The 18,241-nt window shown below is 46.3% G+C and overlaps 1 protein-coding gene and 1 long non-coding RNA gene across 6 annotated transcripts; both read left to right on the top strand.

The window, feature by feature from the left end:
• The first annotated feature begins 965 nt into the window (after positions 1-965).
• On the top strand, positions 966-17,775 carry LOC117898420 (diacylglycerol kinase theta-like). Of its 5 annotated transcripts, none has more exons than XM_034807800.1 (17): positions 966-1,191; positions 7,761-7,840; positions 7,918-8,020; positions 8,257-8,363; positions 8,427-8,511; positions 8,584-8,784; positions 9,581-10,960; positions 11,454-11,801; positions 11,856-12,282; positions 12,348-12,669; positions 12,742-12,971; positions 13,037-13,185; positions 13,244-13,525; positions 14,141-14,426; positions 14,493-14,649; positions 14,714-14,821; positions 16,011-17,775. In XM_034807800.1, the coding sequence occupies exons 1-17, from the start codon at positions 1,080-1,082 to the stop codon at positions 16,284-16,286; spliced, it is 4,653 nt and encodes a 1,550-aa protein (XP_034663691.1). In that variant the 5' UTR covers positions 966-1,079; the 3' UTR covers positions 16,287-17,775. The 5 variants fall into 5 exon arrangements, with proteins under 5 accessions (XP_034663691.1, XP_034663690.1, XP_034663689.1 ...); XM_034807799.1 differs by having other exon boundaries at positions 9,386-10,960; positions 13,244-13,423; XM_034807798.1 differs by having other exon boundaries at positions 9,386-10,960.
• Positions 4,209-4,500, top strand: LOC117898427. Its single transcript, XR_004649140.1, has 2 exons — positions 4,209-4,295; positions 4,361-4,500. It is a non-coding gene; the product is annotated as an uncharacterized LOC117898427 (long non-coding RNA).
• Positions 17,776-18,241: the final 466 nt, after the last annotated feature.

Genomic DNA, 18,241 nt, shown 5'->3' with positions numbered 1-18,241 from the left:
AGGGGGGTACGGTGGAATGGCGCCCACGTAGCAGCACAGCAGCAAGGCAGGCAGCAAAAAAGAGGAATCAGAAGAGCTAGCTGAAGCAATAGGAGAACAGGCGCAAAGGAGAGGAGTCCGAAGGAAAACACCGTTTCGCTGCTGCTGCATTCAGTCGAAAATGTGACAAAAAGTGAAAGAAAAATAAGTGCGCCTCGCCTCGCGTATGAAAAAAAGTGAAATTCAAACAAACAAAAACATGAATTATAGTGCATTTTTATATTTTTCTTCAGTGCAGAAATCTTTGGCAGAAATTGTAAATAAGTAACCAAAAACCAAACTCCACCAAAACAGAATAGAAAATAAAACCAAACCGAATACATATAGGAAATGCCATTAAACCACATAAATATTATACACTCTGACATGCTTATAATATGTGTATATAGATATATAGCCTTCTAAACGCAACAAAATTAACATAAAATCAAAAATAACAGCAACAACAAAATAAAAACAAAAGAAAAGAAAATCGAATTTCCGGCTAGCAGATGTCTGGATAAAGGAAACGCCACCTGGAGGACCAATGGATGAAAATGCAGCCGTCGTCGTCGTCACTTTTGTCGTCGTCGTCGTTGTCCTCCATTTGTCAGAGCTTTTGTCGTCAGCAGCAGCAACAGCAGCAGCAGCATTCAGAGCAGGCAGAGCAGCAGCAGCAGCAATCCAGGAGAAGCAGCAGCAGCAGAAGAGCAGATCAGGCGGAGAAACGGGATCTGCTAGCCTTCACCCACGCGCTGATCCCTGCGACAGCGCTGCCTCAGCTGGCGTTGTTTGCCTGCAGCAGACGCTCAGCAGAAGCTGCAGTGGCCGCCTAAGTTGCGCCGGCATCCTTTAGAGGGCGCCAGACAACACTACCGTTATATACACTGAAGAAAGGGAAGAAGCAGCCACAAAAGGAAAAGAGGAGAAAGCAGCCGCAGCAGAAACACAAAACAATAGATATAGAAGGAACAGTTGCAGAGCCACATCCGAAACTAAAGGAAAGGTAGAGGACAGGAGGCACCGAATTGAGCAGCCGCAGCGGTATTTCGACAAACAAAATGGCGGATGGTGGGCATTCATTCGTGAAGAAGACATTTCATAAGCCAACTTACTGTCATCACTGCTCGGATCTGCTCTGGGGCCTCATCCAGCAGGGCTACATATGCGAGGGTGAGTATTCAGACAAAGAATTCTGATATTTTCAGCTTAAGGAGGGCGACGACTTTCTATAGAGAATGCTTCCCATGGGAAAATGTTTTGAACGTGTTCTTAGAAAGATTTCATAATTCATAAAGGGTAGGATAGGATTATGGCATATGAAAGGTAGAATCTATTATTGTAGTAACACATAAATACAGAGAATGGGAACTGATTGCTAGTCAGAGTATCGGGCGTCATCGGATGTCATGCAGCAGCACTCCGTAAATTGGTCCGTAAATTATGATCACAGGGATCCCATGTGAACAATTATTGCTTCTTGTTCCTTCTTGCTTTTGCCTCAAATGATAATCTCGATAAGGGTTCAAGGAAAATTATATTTGATTTGTAAAAGAGGAGAGTTCAATTTCTTTTTACACCAAGAATAATTTTCTTAATCTCTTGAAAGACGCACGTGCACCATCGATCAATAACCATAGATAAGTTGTAATTAACGATCACTAAACACAACGAAAAAGCGAGAAATCATCATCAACGGCGGAGGAGCATCTTCGGTGGCAAACGGCAGATGTAAAAATACATTTCGTCTAGTTTTGAAAATAATTTTTAAATTGCCATAAACTTGGAAATGTAAATGCGGATGGGCAGATGGATGAATGGAAGAGGTGGGGCTGTTGCAAAAACAAAGACTTTCGGTCTGTAAAGCAATCAACGTCATTGGGGCGGTTGGTCATCTTTCGAGAGAGAGGGAATGGGAATACCGACAAAACTTCAGGAGAGCTTCTAGCATCTAGCATCAGCATCAGAATGAGCAGTGGAATATCTACGTACAATATATCTACAATAAAGAGGCTGGCAGTCAGGCAGGCAGCATCATCGGTCTATTTGTGGCCGAGAAGTGTGCGCGTTTGAACTTTTCCAAATTGTGCGGCTGTTGGCCGTGTCGTGCCATGACGTGAGCACAGAGCCCCAACGACGTCATAGACAGCTTCGACTCTCCGTATACAATATACACACATATAAATATACAAATGTATGTGAAAATACTCGGTATATATTGATGTACCATTGCCATGGAAATCGCTATAAAACCGAACAGAGAACAGAGTATCGAACGAACTGGACGTGGAGGCCAGTCAGTGGATTATTTGACTCTCCCAATTGGAAGCGTGTTGGGTGCCTCGCCTTGCCTCAAACTGAAAATTGTGCCCCGGTTGCCCTGCCTCCCCACCCCACCCCACCCCTTTCTATTTTCATTTCGTTTATTTTTGCAGGCGATTTGTGTTGCTGCTATTATTATAATTATCGCGATTTGCGAATCGCGCTTCTCATTTTATGTGGCAGCGTGTAAATGTTTATAGTTTCAGCGAGCGCGCGCCCCATCTTCATCTCAATGCTCTTGCCCCTTGACCAAACCGTGTACACTGTACGTATACCACTCAATTAGCTGCCATTTACCACAAGTCAGACACGACCCGACCCTGTTTAGCTGCTAACAACTTACTAAACAGATCCCCAAACTTGTTAATGTCAGTCTCAAGATTAGTAGATTTTGTATTCGAAGCTGGCGAATCTGGAATGATAGAACATATCTTTTATTTTACACTCATCCTGGAAAAAGCAGGACATAGAAGACCTGTTTATTATATATATTATAACATGAGCTAAACTATCTTGTTTAATCAACAATACTATAGAGAATTCTCTGTTCACTGTTCAAGATATATATTCAGAAGAACTTATAGATACATTCCTTCCATATAACTGGATCATAATTTCTGTGAATTGAAAAAAATAGTGTTTCCATTTATGATTGCAAATGCAAATAAAGAGTTATCTACACTTAGCATTGCATGTAGAAAGTTCCCCATAGAAATTATAGATATTTGTGAGCTGAATTCGTGTTGCATACCGCTGGGGGCGTCTCTCTGGTGACCGGGAAATCATCATCACGCATACGTAGCGTTGTACGAATGTAAATGAAAATTGGAATTGGAAGTGGAGCAGACACGGAGGCGCTGGTATGGAGGAGGATAATTGAGTTGCACATTTAATTGGACAAAACGAAACGTAAAGAGCCCCACCGGCAGCAGGAACACGAATCCGAGGCTACAGCTCACTGTGGTCCAGGACCGACCAGGACGACGACGAGACTTAGGGCCCGGATCCGGGCTCGGACCCAGGCAGAGGCTTACGCGAAAGTAGGTCAAATGCGAAGTGCACAGATAGAGATGCACACGAACACACATACACACAAATGCAGTAGGAGCCGCAGGCAACATTTCAATTGGTTTTCCAGGAGAGGCGGCCTCTCAGTGAAGCAACAGCAGCAGGTGCGCACCGAAATCCAATTGTGGATGCATGTGGGCTGTGGACTAGTTGCAAGCCGGCTAAGCACCCACCGCATCACCACTACCACCTCCAACCGCTTCGAATGCCCCTGAACCAACACACCACCCCCCTCCAACCAACCGCCCCACCTCCCACAGCGAGAGAGTGCTGCCACCGATAGCAGCGAAGGGCTAAAAGTGCGTCATCAATGGCCGCCATGGCAAATGACGGCGACAGCGGAACCAAAAACCAAACGGGCGGTCGTGCCTGAGGTTGAGGTTGAATGCGGAGGGGAATGGAGGTTGGGGCCGTGCGGCTGGGGTTGGACGGGGGGTTTTGCCTTGTTAATTGCCTCGTTCTCGACGCTGTTCATTCATAACCCAACTGAATGGAAAAACGAGAGCAAGGAAAGTGGAGGAAACTTATAGATTCGAAGCTAATATACACTATCGATGGGTTTTTATAGAGATTTGTCCGTAGGGATGGAATATTCTTCAGAAGAGGGATAAGAAGGATTGCATAGTGTAAGGAGAGCTATTGTTGAGGGGAGTACTTTGATGCACAAGCATTAAAGATTCATGGAATCTCAAAAAATATCCTCTACAGTATCCCTTCGAATACTCTCGGAATCTACCTAATTCTTCTGTAAACAATTCTCAAGTTTTCTTTGACAGAAAGAGCATATTATCTATATGAACAGATTTTTCGGGGTAATGTCGGCCGTCAGTTTGGCTGGCACTTCGACAGCGAACAGCAGAAGATGGACGGCAGGAAGAGGGTGAGAGGTAGAAGATGGATATATGGAAAGGGGTTGCGAGGCAGTAGATGGAGAAATGGGGAAAGGTAAGAGGCAGAGTGAACGACTGGGAAATGAAAAGCACTGCTGACGGTGCAAGCGACCGACAACCGACAAGCACTCGAGAGTCTGAAGAGTTTAACTGGCAGCGTAGGTGAGCCTGGCCTGGCCTGGTCCTGCCTCCCAAACAAAAGAGGAAAAAAAAAACCAAATTCCCATTGTATGTCAGTCAAGCAGTGTCAAGCATAGAAAGTGGAAAGCAGTCCCAAGCATTGCTAGAGGAGAGCAGTGCAGTGTGAAGCAGTGGATAGAGGGTAGGATAGGATGCTAACGGTATCAACGTCACGTCACGTCACGCTGCATCCTTTCCCAGCGAGTGCAGTGCATGTGTGTGGGCTGAAGTGCTGGCTCATTTATAATTAGACCTACAATTTGCATATGTACATACATACATACATACATATGTACATATGTATGCATAACTGTTTATGTACATATTTATGTACAAAACATACATACATACATTTTTACATATCTTTACAAGATATCTTTTTGTGTTGCTATTTCGAGAGGGGTCTAAAAATAAACCGCAATTTGCATGCTGTAGCATAAGCAACAGGAGCAGCGTCCCAAATTGCATTTCGATGTTCTCGTCGGATGTACATATGTAAATACATACATATGTACATACTAACATTCAAATGTACATATGTATGTACCATTTGTGCTGCAATCTGTGGGATGATGAATGCTTCAATCAAAAGTGGAATTCAGATTCAAACGAAATTGAGTTTGGTTGTCATGGAAGTTGCAGCAGCAGCAGCACTAAGTGTGGGCGTCGGAGTGGGACAAATAGAGCCATGTATGCTCTCCGTCATGCGTCACCTCATCTACATATTTACATACATATGTATGTATGTATATATGTACGCGCGTACATGTACTTACATATGTACACATGTACATATATGTATGTATGTATGCTTATGAACTTCTATTTTTAAGTTCTGGAGGAGAGTTCTTTCTTCTCTTCTTCTTCTGCTGCTGCTGCTTCTTCCACAATTGAATTGTATAACTCTCCCTCCAGTTGGGGCGAATACTCGTACATATACATATCCATTTTAATTGTTCTTCTTCTTCATGGACTACGCATGTCAACTTGTGCGTATATTCAATTGTCCCTAACCTCCAAAAACTCCCTCTCCTTGTGGCTGCGGCCTTTCCACCTCCCCCCGCTCTGACACATCTCCTAGCATAGCAAAGAGAGAGCGTGGCATGTGTGTGTGCCTTAAATTTGGCTTTGTGCTGCCTCTAGTACTTCTTCTTGTTATTCTGCTTTCCCTTTTGTTATTTCTTGGCTTTATTGCCTCAAAAGAAACGAAACAAAAGAAAGGAAAGGAAACTGTAAAAGTAAAAGTGTGTTGAGTTTCCACAGACAGAAATTTCCCCACAGACGCACGCACGCACCAACAACCACAGCAACAACAACACGGGAATACAAAAGGCAAAGAAAACCATTTCGAAAATTTCCCCATGCGTTGGCGTCGCTGCTTCTCGACTCTCTTCCTCTCTGCCTATTTGTCTGCTTATTCTTATCTACAAGAGAGTGACAAAGAAAGAGAGAGAGCGTGTGAGAGGCAGAGAGAGAGGGAGAGAGCGAGAGAAAGTGAGTGAGAGAAGTACACACCAATTTTTTGGTATACATAATGCAAGTGTATGCAACAGAGAGAAATGAAGGGAAAGATGGGCAAACGAGTATAAAAAGCACCGTTAGGCTCTGACCCCCACAGGGGCGTGTATACGCGGCGGCAGAGTTGACTCAGCTGTTGCTTTTGCAAGGGAGTCCGCCCGTACCAGTAGCCATTCTACTTTTTAGCCAGCACCCAACACACCCTACTTTTATTTATGCACATGCAACTCAAAACAAGACAATGAAGCATACAACATATGTAGCTTCAAGGGGCGAAGGTTTTTTTCGTTCCGTTCCATTTATGATAAAGTCATCTAATGCTGAGTTGTGTGAATGCAGACAAAAAACTACCTAGTTTTTATCTCTCCTGAATGCAGTTTAATAAAGTTTCCAGCAAATAGCTTTCAAAACTAAAGGACTTACTAGACGGGTTCCCTGTCTCTTTTCCAAAACTCCATACCCTATCCGCAAGGGTATACTAATGTTTGCCAAAAGCTCAAGCAAACAGGAACAAACCCAAGAGAGGGAGAGAGAGAGGACACGCTATCAACTTACAGTTCCACATATTTCGTTGTTTTTTCTCTTTCTGCATGCAACTGCATTGAGTCCATGGCGCGCGTCACGTTTGTCCTCCGTCGTGCACTGCTTGCTTTATTTGTATGTACATAAATACATATGTACATATACATATATGTGTGTATGTAAAAAACTAAAAGTTGGCTGGCATCGGCGGCATTCATGAGTTCAGTTGTGACGTCAGAGATGCGCCTCAGGTCAGCGGCCTAGTTTTCTGCTTCTTCCTCCTCGCCCGCCCCCCAGCTGCTGCTGGTGCTGCTCACAAAGATAATTATGCAGTTACATATATACACACACACACATTACCACAACTTTTACGCAATGCTAAAAATAGAACTATGATATCTATGTTCAGCCATAGCTGGCAACCAAAAAAAACACATACATACATATGTATGTGTGTACATGCATCAGTGTTATGTACTGCACTTTTTCCTAGATTTGGTTTTGCTTTTTTGTTTTTGATCTTCTGTGCTTTGCTTCCCTTCAAGTGCATGGTCCGCAGAGAAAGAGAGCGACAGTTTAAGCCCTGCCTAAACTGGACAACACCTTCAGTGGAGATTCTTGTAGATTCAGGATTTTGACCAGATCAAGTACAAACAATTATTGGAATATGCATAAATACATACCAAGTTTTACTTCAGGAATTAAACATCCATAAGTTGCATGCGAATTAGTCGCTACCTCGTTTCGCCAGTACCCAAATGAGAGCAAGTGCCGTAACCCAAGTGAGAGAAGAACTTTTTTGCCTGCAGTTCTCTCACTCTTACCTTACTTTCGCTTTTGCTTCGGTGGTTGGCCGTGCACTGGCATTCCTTTGTGGGCCTATGGGCTCTAGGCCAGTGGTGTGGGGTATGTGGGTGCTTGGGAAACTTCAATGAATGTGTCTTTGTCCATGAACTCGGGGCAACGGCAACTACTCGCATGAATGGGACACACAGGGCAGGCTGCTGGCAATGACGCGGTGACTTTGCGGTGGCTGTTTTGCGGGACTAAGGAACTTGTTTAGGAATTTTAAATACCAATTTAGTCGGGCGCATAAAAGGAAGAAGAGATAGGTCTGTTTTTTTTATGTTCTTGTTTTAGGTCTGTTCCATTTAGGTAGGTAAACGTGAACAATTGTGATTGCCGTGAAATGAAGGAACTTCCACTGACATGACTTTCTATATCTCTCTTTCTCGCTTGCAGTTTGCAACTTTATCATACACGAACGATGTGTCACGAATGTGGTAACACCCTGTTCCGGCATCGCTCCATGCATTATAAAGGTACGTACATCCAACACACTTTACTTGCCACTCAGATAATATAACTGTGTCGACTGTCATCGTGTCGTTGCGTACAGAATCCCGTTGCCCATTGTTGGTCCGAGCCAACGCATCACAAGAGGAAATTCTGCACAGTTTGCCGTAAGCGATTGGATGAAACGCCAGCGGTGCATTGTCTAGGTAAGTGACAGTCACCGCCCAATACCCCACCATCAGTGTCAAGCATCATGTCAGTCTCTATATTGAAGGATGATCCATTGTTGAAAAGCGATCAATACGAGCAATGTTTGTGAAGCAAGAACTGTTACAGTTTCTTCATTAAATTCTCGAATGTTTGCTGCATGAATGTATCGGGTGGCTTATGGGAATGTCTTGCCTCTGAAACCATCCTAATCTTATGATTTATTTGTTTACAGTTTGCGAATATTTCGCGCATATTGAGTGCCAAGATTTTGCCGTGCCCGATTGCACAGAGAATGCCACCTATGTGCCCGGCAAGGAGCTGCTTAATGTGAAGCATCAAGTGAGTATAAATATATTCGAGCCCGCCCCCATCGATCGTACAATGTTGCATCCTCCACAACAGCACCATTGGCGAGAGGGCAATCTTCCATCAACGTCCAAATGCGCATACTGCAAGAAGACCTGCTGGTCCTCGGAATGTCTCACTGGTGAGTGGATCAGCACCACTACGATTATTGGATCTTGATTATTGATTGTATTTCAATGTTCTTTTCGCTCAGGCTATCGCTGCGAGTGGTGTGGCATGACCACCCATGCCGGATGTCGCATGTACCTGCCAACCGAATGTAATTTTGGTATTCTACAACCTATCTACTTACCTCCGCATTCAGTCTCGATACCACGCACCGAGGTGCCCATCGAGGCGATCATCGGCGTTCAGGTCAAGTCGAAAACGACGCTCGTGCGCGACTATTCGTGTCGTAAGTATCAACCGAAATATGGTGGGGATTCATTCTGTGAATATTTGCTGAATTTTCGAATTTATTTGTTCGCACTGGTAATCAGAAAACAGGCTTCCCATTTTCAGACACACTTTCTTCATCTGTTAATACACAATAAATGGCTGCAAGATGAGAGCATTTTCTGATTACTTTCACATCGAAAAGTTCTGAAATTAAGCAAATGTTTATTTATGGGGGACATACCACAAGATCTACAAGATCTTCCACTCACCCACTACAAAAACCCACAAGCAGCAGCTCTCGATGTTGTGTTCACACTCAGAACTCAGAATCTCACATCGCCTCCCTCAAGCTCATCCACGCCCTCATCTCTCAGATCATCTGCAGAACAGAATCCACTCTCTCCCTCCAAAAAAAAAAAACAAATCAAAAATCAATTCAACTCCACCAATAGATTCTGTTAGGTTTTGTTTCCTTTGATTTGTTTTTACTTTTTTGATTTTTGATTTATTTGTTTGTTCTTTTTTTTCTTTCTCTCTCTCTCTCCTCTCTCTCTTGCGTTAATGTCTCTCTTTTCGGTTGAATAATGTGAATATGTGTGTGTGGGTGCGTCTGGCAGCCAGTCCGGATCTGAGTGCTGGTTCGGGACCGGGTTCTGGAACGGTGCCAGGCGTGGTGTGCCTCAGAGAGCTGCTCGAGCTCCATCGGCAGCGTCTTGAGCAATCGAAACAACATTTTCTCCTTTCATCACCGCCCACGCCCACATCCTGCGGCTCCATCTCGCTCTGCCACTCGCCCACACCCTCGCTGACAGTGGGAGAGACGAGCACCGAGCTGGAACCGGACCAGGAGCGCCACGACGACCAAGAGGAGGATGAAGACGAGGACTACGTTGCCACGGAGGCGGACAGCGCCCTGCAGCTGACGACATCCACCTCGAACGTTCTGGGACCGCTGCAAAAGTCGCCGTCGACCAACTCATCGCTGCATCTGCTCTACACGAGCATCTTCAGGAAGCTGGGACACGGCAGGAGGCGACGGAAGCGCGGCGGCGGGATCTCCCAGAGCGAGGAAGACGATGAGGAGGAGGAGGAGGAGGACGAAGACGAGGTGGATGGCGGTGTCTGTGATATAAGCGGTGGCGACATCAGCGACGACTACGACCACTGTGACGTGGCCCTGCGCCGGCGTGAAAGAGCCGCACGCCGGCAGCCGCGAGAAGTCAGCGAGACGGACTACCACGGCGACGCAGAGATGGAGACGGCGCCCCGGGAGAGCTGCTACGAGACCTCGGACACCGGCGGCGATCTGACGAACACGGATGAGCTCGACTCCAGCATGAATCTGATCAGCAACCTTAGCTATAATAGTAGTAATAGTAACACCTCCCATGCCTCGAGAGCTGCCCACCCACCCACAGCTGCTGCTGCTGCCACAGGCACCGCAGCTGCCACTGCCATTGCCACAGCGACTGCGACTGCGAGTGCGAGTGGTAAAAATCCAAATCCAAAGACTGGGGCCGCTCCGGCGGCCAAGCCCAAGCCCAAGACCATACTCAGTGTCTCGAAGCACAAGCACAAGGTGGCGGGAAAGGGCGGATCCCTGAGTTCGCCCAACTCCAGCGACTGCTCCTCGGCCTCGCCCTCAGCGATGGCGAGCGGCTCCCTCACACACACACTGCTCCAGCTCTCGCCCGTGGGACGGAGCAAGTCCTTCCAGGAGCCAGGCGTCAGTGTGTCCCGCTACAAGAAGTACGGACGCGGTCTGTTCCGACGGCGATCCAAGCGATCGCCGAAGAACACGGCTGGCGGTGGAGTGGCGGGTGCCGGCAGCGGTGTGAAGAGCAACTACAGCCTGGACAGACTGTCGCAGAACATAGAGATCACCATCCAGGACGAGGATGGTAACTACCGGCCGTATGACGACAACTACCACATGCTGGCGCGCCGCACTGCTGGCCACGACGCCACCGATGTGGATGATGATGTGTGCTTCGATGATCTCTACCTGGACGATCGGCCCGGCGGACAGAGCGACGACCTTGCGGCATTTGCCGGCGACATCAGCGATGGCGGTGCCAGCAGTCGATCGCGTGCCAGCGATGCCAGCGATGGCCATGTCCTGGGGCGACTCCTGCGGCATGTGCGGGGCCTCTCCGTCGGCTGGCGCAAGCCGCGCTACCAGAAGCGCAGAGGTGAACCCAGCTCTCACTTTCTCTCACTCTCTCTCTCACTTTCTTTCTGTCTGTGCCTCTGTTTGTCTCTGTCCCTGGCGACAGGTGCCGGCGATCCGCTCGAGTTTCGTTTTGCAGTCTTGGTTCCGTTCTCTAGTTTTGCGCTAACAAAAAAACTTGTTTTGGTTTTGGTTTTTGTTATTTGTTTCATTTTGAGCCAAGCCAATCACTAACCCACTCGAGCCATTCGAATCACTAACCATCTAACCATTCAAAACCATTCAAATCATTCGAATCACTAACCATCTAACCATCGTTTGCACCATCTACATTCGCATTTGCATTCGCATTCGCATTCGCATCACCCACTAACCCCTAACACTCACTCGCATGCACGAAATGTCTCTAACACGAGGATCATTCAAGCGAATTGATTCGCTTTTGTTTGCTACTAAAGTCAGTGCCCATCCTCCAGATCCACAGTGACTAAAGCTCTATCTCTATCCTCGAACAGCACGCAGCATATCCGAGGAGTTCAGCAGCGGCGATACGCCCCGCTTCAAGGATGAAGAGTCCGCCAGCAAAACCGAATCGGGCCATGGACCCAGCAGTGGTGGTGGCGAAAGGGGAGGCGGTGGTGCCAGTGGCAGTGGTGGTGGAGGCGGAGGAGGAGGAGGAGGCTCCAGCACTGCTGGCGGATCTGCGGCACCGTCGGGCGGTGGCGGCGGTGGTGGAGGTGGAGGTGGCTCCGGCCACTATAGTAGGCCAGATTCCGCTAGCCACAAGTCGGATGCCAAGTCCGATGCCAAAATGGAGCGAGACCGCGAGAAGAAGGAAAAGGAGCGCGAGGAGAAGGACATAGGTAAGATACCAGAGAGAACCCCAAGGACTCATGTTAATGCCACTCCTTTAACAGAGATGATCAAGGTATTCGATGGCAACAACTCATTCCGCCGACAACAGTACCGCGTGATCATTGTGCAGCGAACGTACACGCTGGAGCAGCTGCTGACCACCGCACTGCGGGCCTTCCACATCACGCGCGATCCGAAGGCCTTCTATCTGACCGATCTGTATGCACCCGCTGGCATGGAGGACACCCCAATGCTGGACCCCACTCCTGTGCTGAGTCTGGTGCACTTGGAGGGCAAGCGACCGGCGATATATCTTCGGTTTCACGACAAGGAGAAGGGCCATGTCCGCGTGTATCCTGGGAAGCTGCAGTGTGCCATGGAGGATCCGTATGTCAGTGTTCCTGTGGATAATAACACAGTCATCAAGGATTTGATACGCGATGCTCTGGACAAGTTCGGGCTGCAGGATAACCAGATACAGGATTACAGGTGCGGGAATCTATTCCCACTATTCCAATACATCCTCTGAATCCCGATTGCTGTTCATTTTTTAGATGCTCGGAGGTGCTGCTCGATCGTGGCGTGACCGAACGCATCCTCTCGTGGAACGAGAGACCTTGGGATATTACGAAGCAGCTGGGCAAGGACTCCATACGCCAAATGGAGCTGATGCGCTTCTACATGCAGCACAAGCAGGATCCGCATGGACCCAACATTGCCCTCTTTGTGGGCAATCTGCCCACAGGACTCTCGCAGCGCAACTACGAGCAGATCCTCAACAAGTACGTCACCGATGAGAACAAGTTCATCAGCATTGGACCCATCTACTACGAGTATGGCTCTGTGGTCCTGACCTTTGAGGATGCCCAGAAGGCGGTAGGTCTCGGCATACCCATGGATACCCAACAGATATCCCTCTAAGGAAATTCCCTTTCTGTTTCAATTCAGGTTCGAGCCTTCTATAATCTCCGCGAGACGATCATCGAGGACAAGAAGCTGCTGGTGCTGCTCTTGCCGAACATTGAGCCCAGCATGGTGCCCTCCGATGTGCGGCCGCTGCTGGTCTTTGTCAACGTCAAGTCTGGTGGCTGCCAGGGCCTGGAGCTGATCTCCAGCTTCAGGAAATTGCTGAATCCCTATCAGGTGTTCGATCTGGACAATGGAGGTCCTCTGCCAGGGTGCGTCCAGCTCAAAGGCATTCCCCACAGACTATAATATTTAAATGTTCTTCTCCTCCTTTCAGTCTGTATGTTTTCCGGCAGATAACGAACTACAAGATTCTGGTTTGTGGCGGCGACGGCACCATCGGATGGGTGCTGCAGTGTCTGGACAATGTTGGCCAGGACTCGGAATGCTCTAGCCCACCGTGCGCCATTGTTCCACTCGGAACGGGTAACTAAACTCGAATTTGGATGTTATTTTCTCAACAACATTCCACTGTGTCGTTTAGGCAATGATTTGGCTCGGGTCCTGTGCTGGGGCTCTGGCTATACCGGCGGCGAGGATCCGCTGAATTTGCTGCGGGATGTGATCGAGGCCGAGGAGATACGGCTGGATCGCTGGACCGTGGTCTTCCATCCGGAGGATAAGCCCGAAGAGCCGGCCATGAAGGCGCCGTCCCAAACAACCGGTAAGAAGAAGAAGGCACACCAAGCACATCTATCGCAATCGCAATCGCAACAAACCAATCAGCATCATCAATTACCGGCTCTGACATCGAGTGATATATCAGGTCATTTGGTGCTTACAAAACAATCCGTTCGTTCGTTCGTTGTTTAATCTACAAACCTACAATCTTCCACCACCAAAACTTCACCCAAATCCAAACCAATCCACCAACCACATTGATGTCTATAGTGTCTTAATCAAAAACCTACTGATCGAACCCATCATGAACCCTAAATAACAAACCATTCCCAGCGTACATCTGTGCTTTGCTCCTTCCAACATCAGACATTCCGGCTGCAACATACATCCATATATTGTAGCCTGCCAAATCACGCTCCACCCTCCATCACCGACAACCCCCCACCTTTCAGATAGATGTTTGGTATCTGATGATGATAAATGCTGTTTAGTTTCGATGTGTACAGACGATCTGCATGCCCCACACACTAGCTCTCCCTCTCTCTCTGTTCTCCTAATCCCCCGAAAGGTAAAGTATTTCATAGACAAGTCTTTCCCAGAGGATCCAGGATATGTTGGGTAATTTGTACAGTCTCCCACCTCCACATTTATGGATATTTCCATCTCTATGTTGTGTCTATTGTATGTTCGGTGTCTAGTCTGAGAACTTCTCCCTTTTGGCCCCAGAATTAAACGCTTCCTCTCGATCCGCATCATACAGGTGGCGCCCAGAACGAGGACAACTCACAGATCTTTGTGATGAACAACTACTTTGGCATTGGGATCGATGCCGACCTGTGCCTGGACTTCCACAATGCTCGAGAGGAGAATCCGAATCAGTTCAACTCGCGGCTCCGCAACAAGGGCTACTACGTCAAGATGGGTCTCCGGAAGATTGTCGGACGCAAGGCGGTCAAGGATCTGCACAAGGAGCTGCGCCTTGAGGTCGATGGCAAGATTGTGGAACTGCCGCCAGTTGATGGCATCATCATTTTGAATATATTGAGGTGCGTCGTTCATTCATGTTCTACCCTTCAAACCCGTTCTAACTCTCTTTCTGTGTAATCTTTTAGCTGGGGCAGCGGCGCTAATCCCTGGGGTCCCGACAAGGATGATCAGTTCTCCACACCGAACCACTACGATGGCATGCTGGAGGTGGTGGGCGTCACTGGCGTTGTCCATTTGGGCCAGATCCAGTCGGGCATTCGCACGGCCATGCGCATAGCACAGGTTCGTTGGGACTCTACACATTTATACAGAGATCCATTCTAGATCTATGCTCTGTCTCCTTTAGGGTGGCCACATTAAAATACATCTGAACACGGACATGCCCGTTCAGGTTGATGGCGAGCCCTGGATCCAGAGTCCCGGCGACGTTGTGGTTCTCAAGTCGGCTCTCAAGGTATTTATCCTTGTTCTCCTTGTTCTGCCTTGCATGTCCTCCAGCCTTTGTTCCTTTGTTCCAAAATTCTATGGCATGCCCGCTTCTTACAATTTACCACATTTTCTGTTGTGTACATAAACATATTCGAACAAACTTACATATAAATTCCTTGATTCATACAAACGATACTCAGATCAGAGCCACGAGCGACATCGTACCCGTTCGTTCCACTGCCACACATTTTTATGTTGCCCCTTCACACACAATTTCTCTGCATTTGATTGTTACACCCTTTAGTACAAGAAAAACAGAATCTAAGAGCATAAGTGACAGTTCAAATTAGAGAATAAATTACATACAGGATTAGCTTAAGAAAATATAGGAAAAGATGATGTTAAAGCCTCCCACAATTGAAGTCCGATATGAAATTTATTTAAAATTATATGCAAAATGACAATTGGTTAGTTTGATCTGGATATGCCACTGGAAATTATTAAATTTAAACATTTTATAGTTATTTCAGGTAATTAATGATTTTTTTCCATTTAAAGAATTTGTTTTTTGCTTAAATAAAGTCCGTAGTTGGCTCAGAATTTAGTAATATTCCGCAATCCATTACCCTGACTGAAATGATAGCCGATTAAGCTGAAAGCTGTACGTTTGTTACAAGATCTCCTTTGCTAATAATAGAATCGATCGATTGAACTTTGATAAATTAAATATTGATTAATTGACAGTGCTGAAATATTTTAGAAAGATCCAAACCAAACCGATTGTCATTTAGGTTTAGAAGTACTTTGTTCTGTGTGTGTGTTCGAAATGCGTGTTCCTGTATGTTTCCATATGTAATTTGTCCAGTTGGTACCGCCCGCCCGATCTTTGTTGTAATTAAATAGAGCACATCCATGCCACTGCCCTGCCCCACCCAACCCAACCCTTAATCACATCCCCCAAAAAGTAAAACAAAATCAATGTAAAATATAGCCACATAACCGAGCAACGTTTTTTGTGCATCTTTAATTTATTGGATTGATTGTTGAAGACAAGAGCAAGAAGCTAAAGCTGAAACTAATAATATTTGAGAAACGCAAAAAAAATCAAAATCTTTGTAGAATTCTCTCTGTTAAATGTGTGTTTGTGTGTGCGTGTGTGAGCGTATGTGTATGTTGGTTTTGACCCATGTGTGTGTTTTATATGCTACATTCAGGCCACCATGCTGAAGAAAACGAAGAGTAAGCGCCGCCTCACGGAGCCGCATATCTCGCCAGCGGTCCTGAGTCTCTCTGTGGCACAGTCGCAGCAGGCGCAGGCACAGCAGCAGCAGCAGCAGCAACAGCAGCAGCAGCAACTACAGCAACTGCAACAGCAGCAACAATCGCAGCAGCAGCAGCAGCAGCAGCAGCAACAGCTGCCAGAGAACGGCAATAAGGAGGCGGCGGGGGCATCATCAATGGTGCTGCCCCCTAGCTTTGGCAGCACCTAGAGCTTACCCTCCGCCTATGCCTCGGGCCTGAGATATTGGTTTTCCTGTTTTTTCCCATAGTCAAAGTAATGAAACGAAACGAAACGCAACAGTAAACTTAATTCACACACAAAAACGAGTGACAGGGAAACAGAGGCGTGGCGTGGCGTTCCATATCCACATCCATAGCACAGCGAGCATCATCTTGTAATCATATGAAAGTTTACAAAAACAAGAGCAAAACTCCAATTGCGAAAGCAAACTAAAACTTAATCTTCCATTCAAAGAGAATCAACAGTAACGTCTAGCATTAAACGAGAAACGAAAACAAAAACAAAAGTAAAGCCACAAGTAAACAAAAAAATATAAATATGTACACCCAAAAAGGTTGAAGCTAACACATAGCGAAGGGATTGTAAATAATCAATTGGTGCCAATATTTGAGAGGCCAGAAAAACATAGAGAGCGAGAGAGAGAGAGAGACCCTTGAGTGGCTGTCGTCAAAGCTCTAAATGAGAACAATCCACCAAAATTCCACACAGTACACACCCAGTACAACCGCCCACCCAACCACCACCACTCTGCACAAAAAAAGAACAGTGACCACCGCTTTTGAACTTGAATTAGAAACTAAAAACACACACCACAAATACACACCCACCACACCCACCACACTCTCCATGCTTTTGATTTTTCCTTTTGTTTATAGGAGAGAACATATACTATGTACGTACCAGAAGAAGAAAACATTTGTATGCAAATGCCATTTATATTCTTTCTTGATCTTGCAAGCATTTTTCTTTCCATCATAATACAAACGATTAATATCGAATCACATGAAAAACATTTAGTTTATTGAGTTATGTTGCATTTTGCCTGATTTCTCAGCCAGTCTAATTGCGATCTAGCTTTTTTTGGAACAACTATAATCCTAGGATCGAAACATGATTTCCTTTACGTTAACTCTCTATATTTTCTTACTCTCTCTTTTCTCTCCAAAAAATACAATACACAATAACAACAACAACAACAACACCTACTTCTCTACATACTCTACTCTATATACTCTCTTCTTATCCGATCTATGCGCTCCGATTTACACACGATATCTGTATTGTAATCCTAACTCTTAAATCAAATCCAAATATGATGGAAACAAATCAATATTTCTAAACAAATTGCATTCCAACATTCATGGAAATGTGATTGAATATGCACCCACAAAAAAACGATTCAAATATCGAAATAAACCAAAAAATAAATAAACTACCGTTAACGTAGGCCACGATGTTGAAAAAGAACAAGCTGAAAATGAAACGCAGGAACACGGAACCCACCATGCTCGTTGCCGGCTCCTCGGCGACGCCCCAATTGTCGCTGGCCCTGCCGCCCAGCGTGGACGAGGCGGTCGATGGGGCCGTGGGCGATGGCGGAACGGGCAACAATACGGATTTCTGAATATGGTATAGCGAGCGTCTGATTTAACGTGCTAATTCCAGGCAGCCAACCCACAAACAAAACCCACAGCCGCACAAAATGCATCTTGAGCACCCACCTCACCAACCGCCAAACCGCAGAGGCAGAAGCAAAAGTAGCAGCAGCAGCAGCAGCAAAAGCAGGATCAGGAGAACCCAGAACCCACCCAAAAGAACCAGTACCAGGAACAGCAAACAGCAAAAAGTCCATACAGCCGGAGTCCAAGCTCAAAGTCGAATCAAATCAAATCAAAAGCTGTAATCAAAATTACTTCTTACAACACACTTCTTATAATCAATCTACAATCTACTACAAGAAACTCCACTATGTATAAAGAATCCCAAGTCATGCCAAAAGTTCAAAAGTTCAGCAGACCCGCAACCGCTAGCGCATTTCCTTTCGCATTTCGCATTCCCGCATGTGTCTGAAAGAAGTACGTTAAACTCAAACAGCTCGAATCGAAGCACAAACACACAACTGTACCTCACAGTGCAGCAACT

The sequence above is a fragment of the Drosophila subobscura genome, chromosome O (assembly GCF_008121235.1).
Source record: "Drosophila subobscura isolate 14011-0131.10 chromosome O, UCBerk_Dsub_1.0, whole genome shotgun sequence".
Taxonomy (NCBI): Eukaryota; Metazoa; Arthropoda; class Insecta; order Diptera; family Drosophilidae; genus Drosophila; species Drosophila subobscura.
The sequence above is the reverse complement of the archived record's forward strand: the minus strand, read 5'-3'. Positions and strand labels throughout refer to the sequence as shown.

Excerpts from the sequence above, each read along its gene's own strand:
- LOC117898420 (XM_034807798.1), top strand. The coding sequence starts at position 1,080 with ATGGCGGATGGTGGGCATTCATTCGTGAAGAAGACATTTCATAAGCCA. Across the intron at positions 8,021-8,256 it reads GCCAGCGGTGCATTGTCTAG|TTTGCGAATATTTCGCGCAT; the intron begins GTAAGTGACAGT and ends ATTTGTTTACAG. Across the intron at positions 13,186-13,243 it reads CATTGTTCCACTCGGAACGG|GCAATGATTTGGCTCGGGTC; the intron begins GTAACTAAACTC and ends TGTGTCGTTTAG.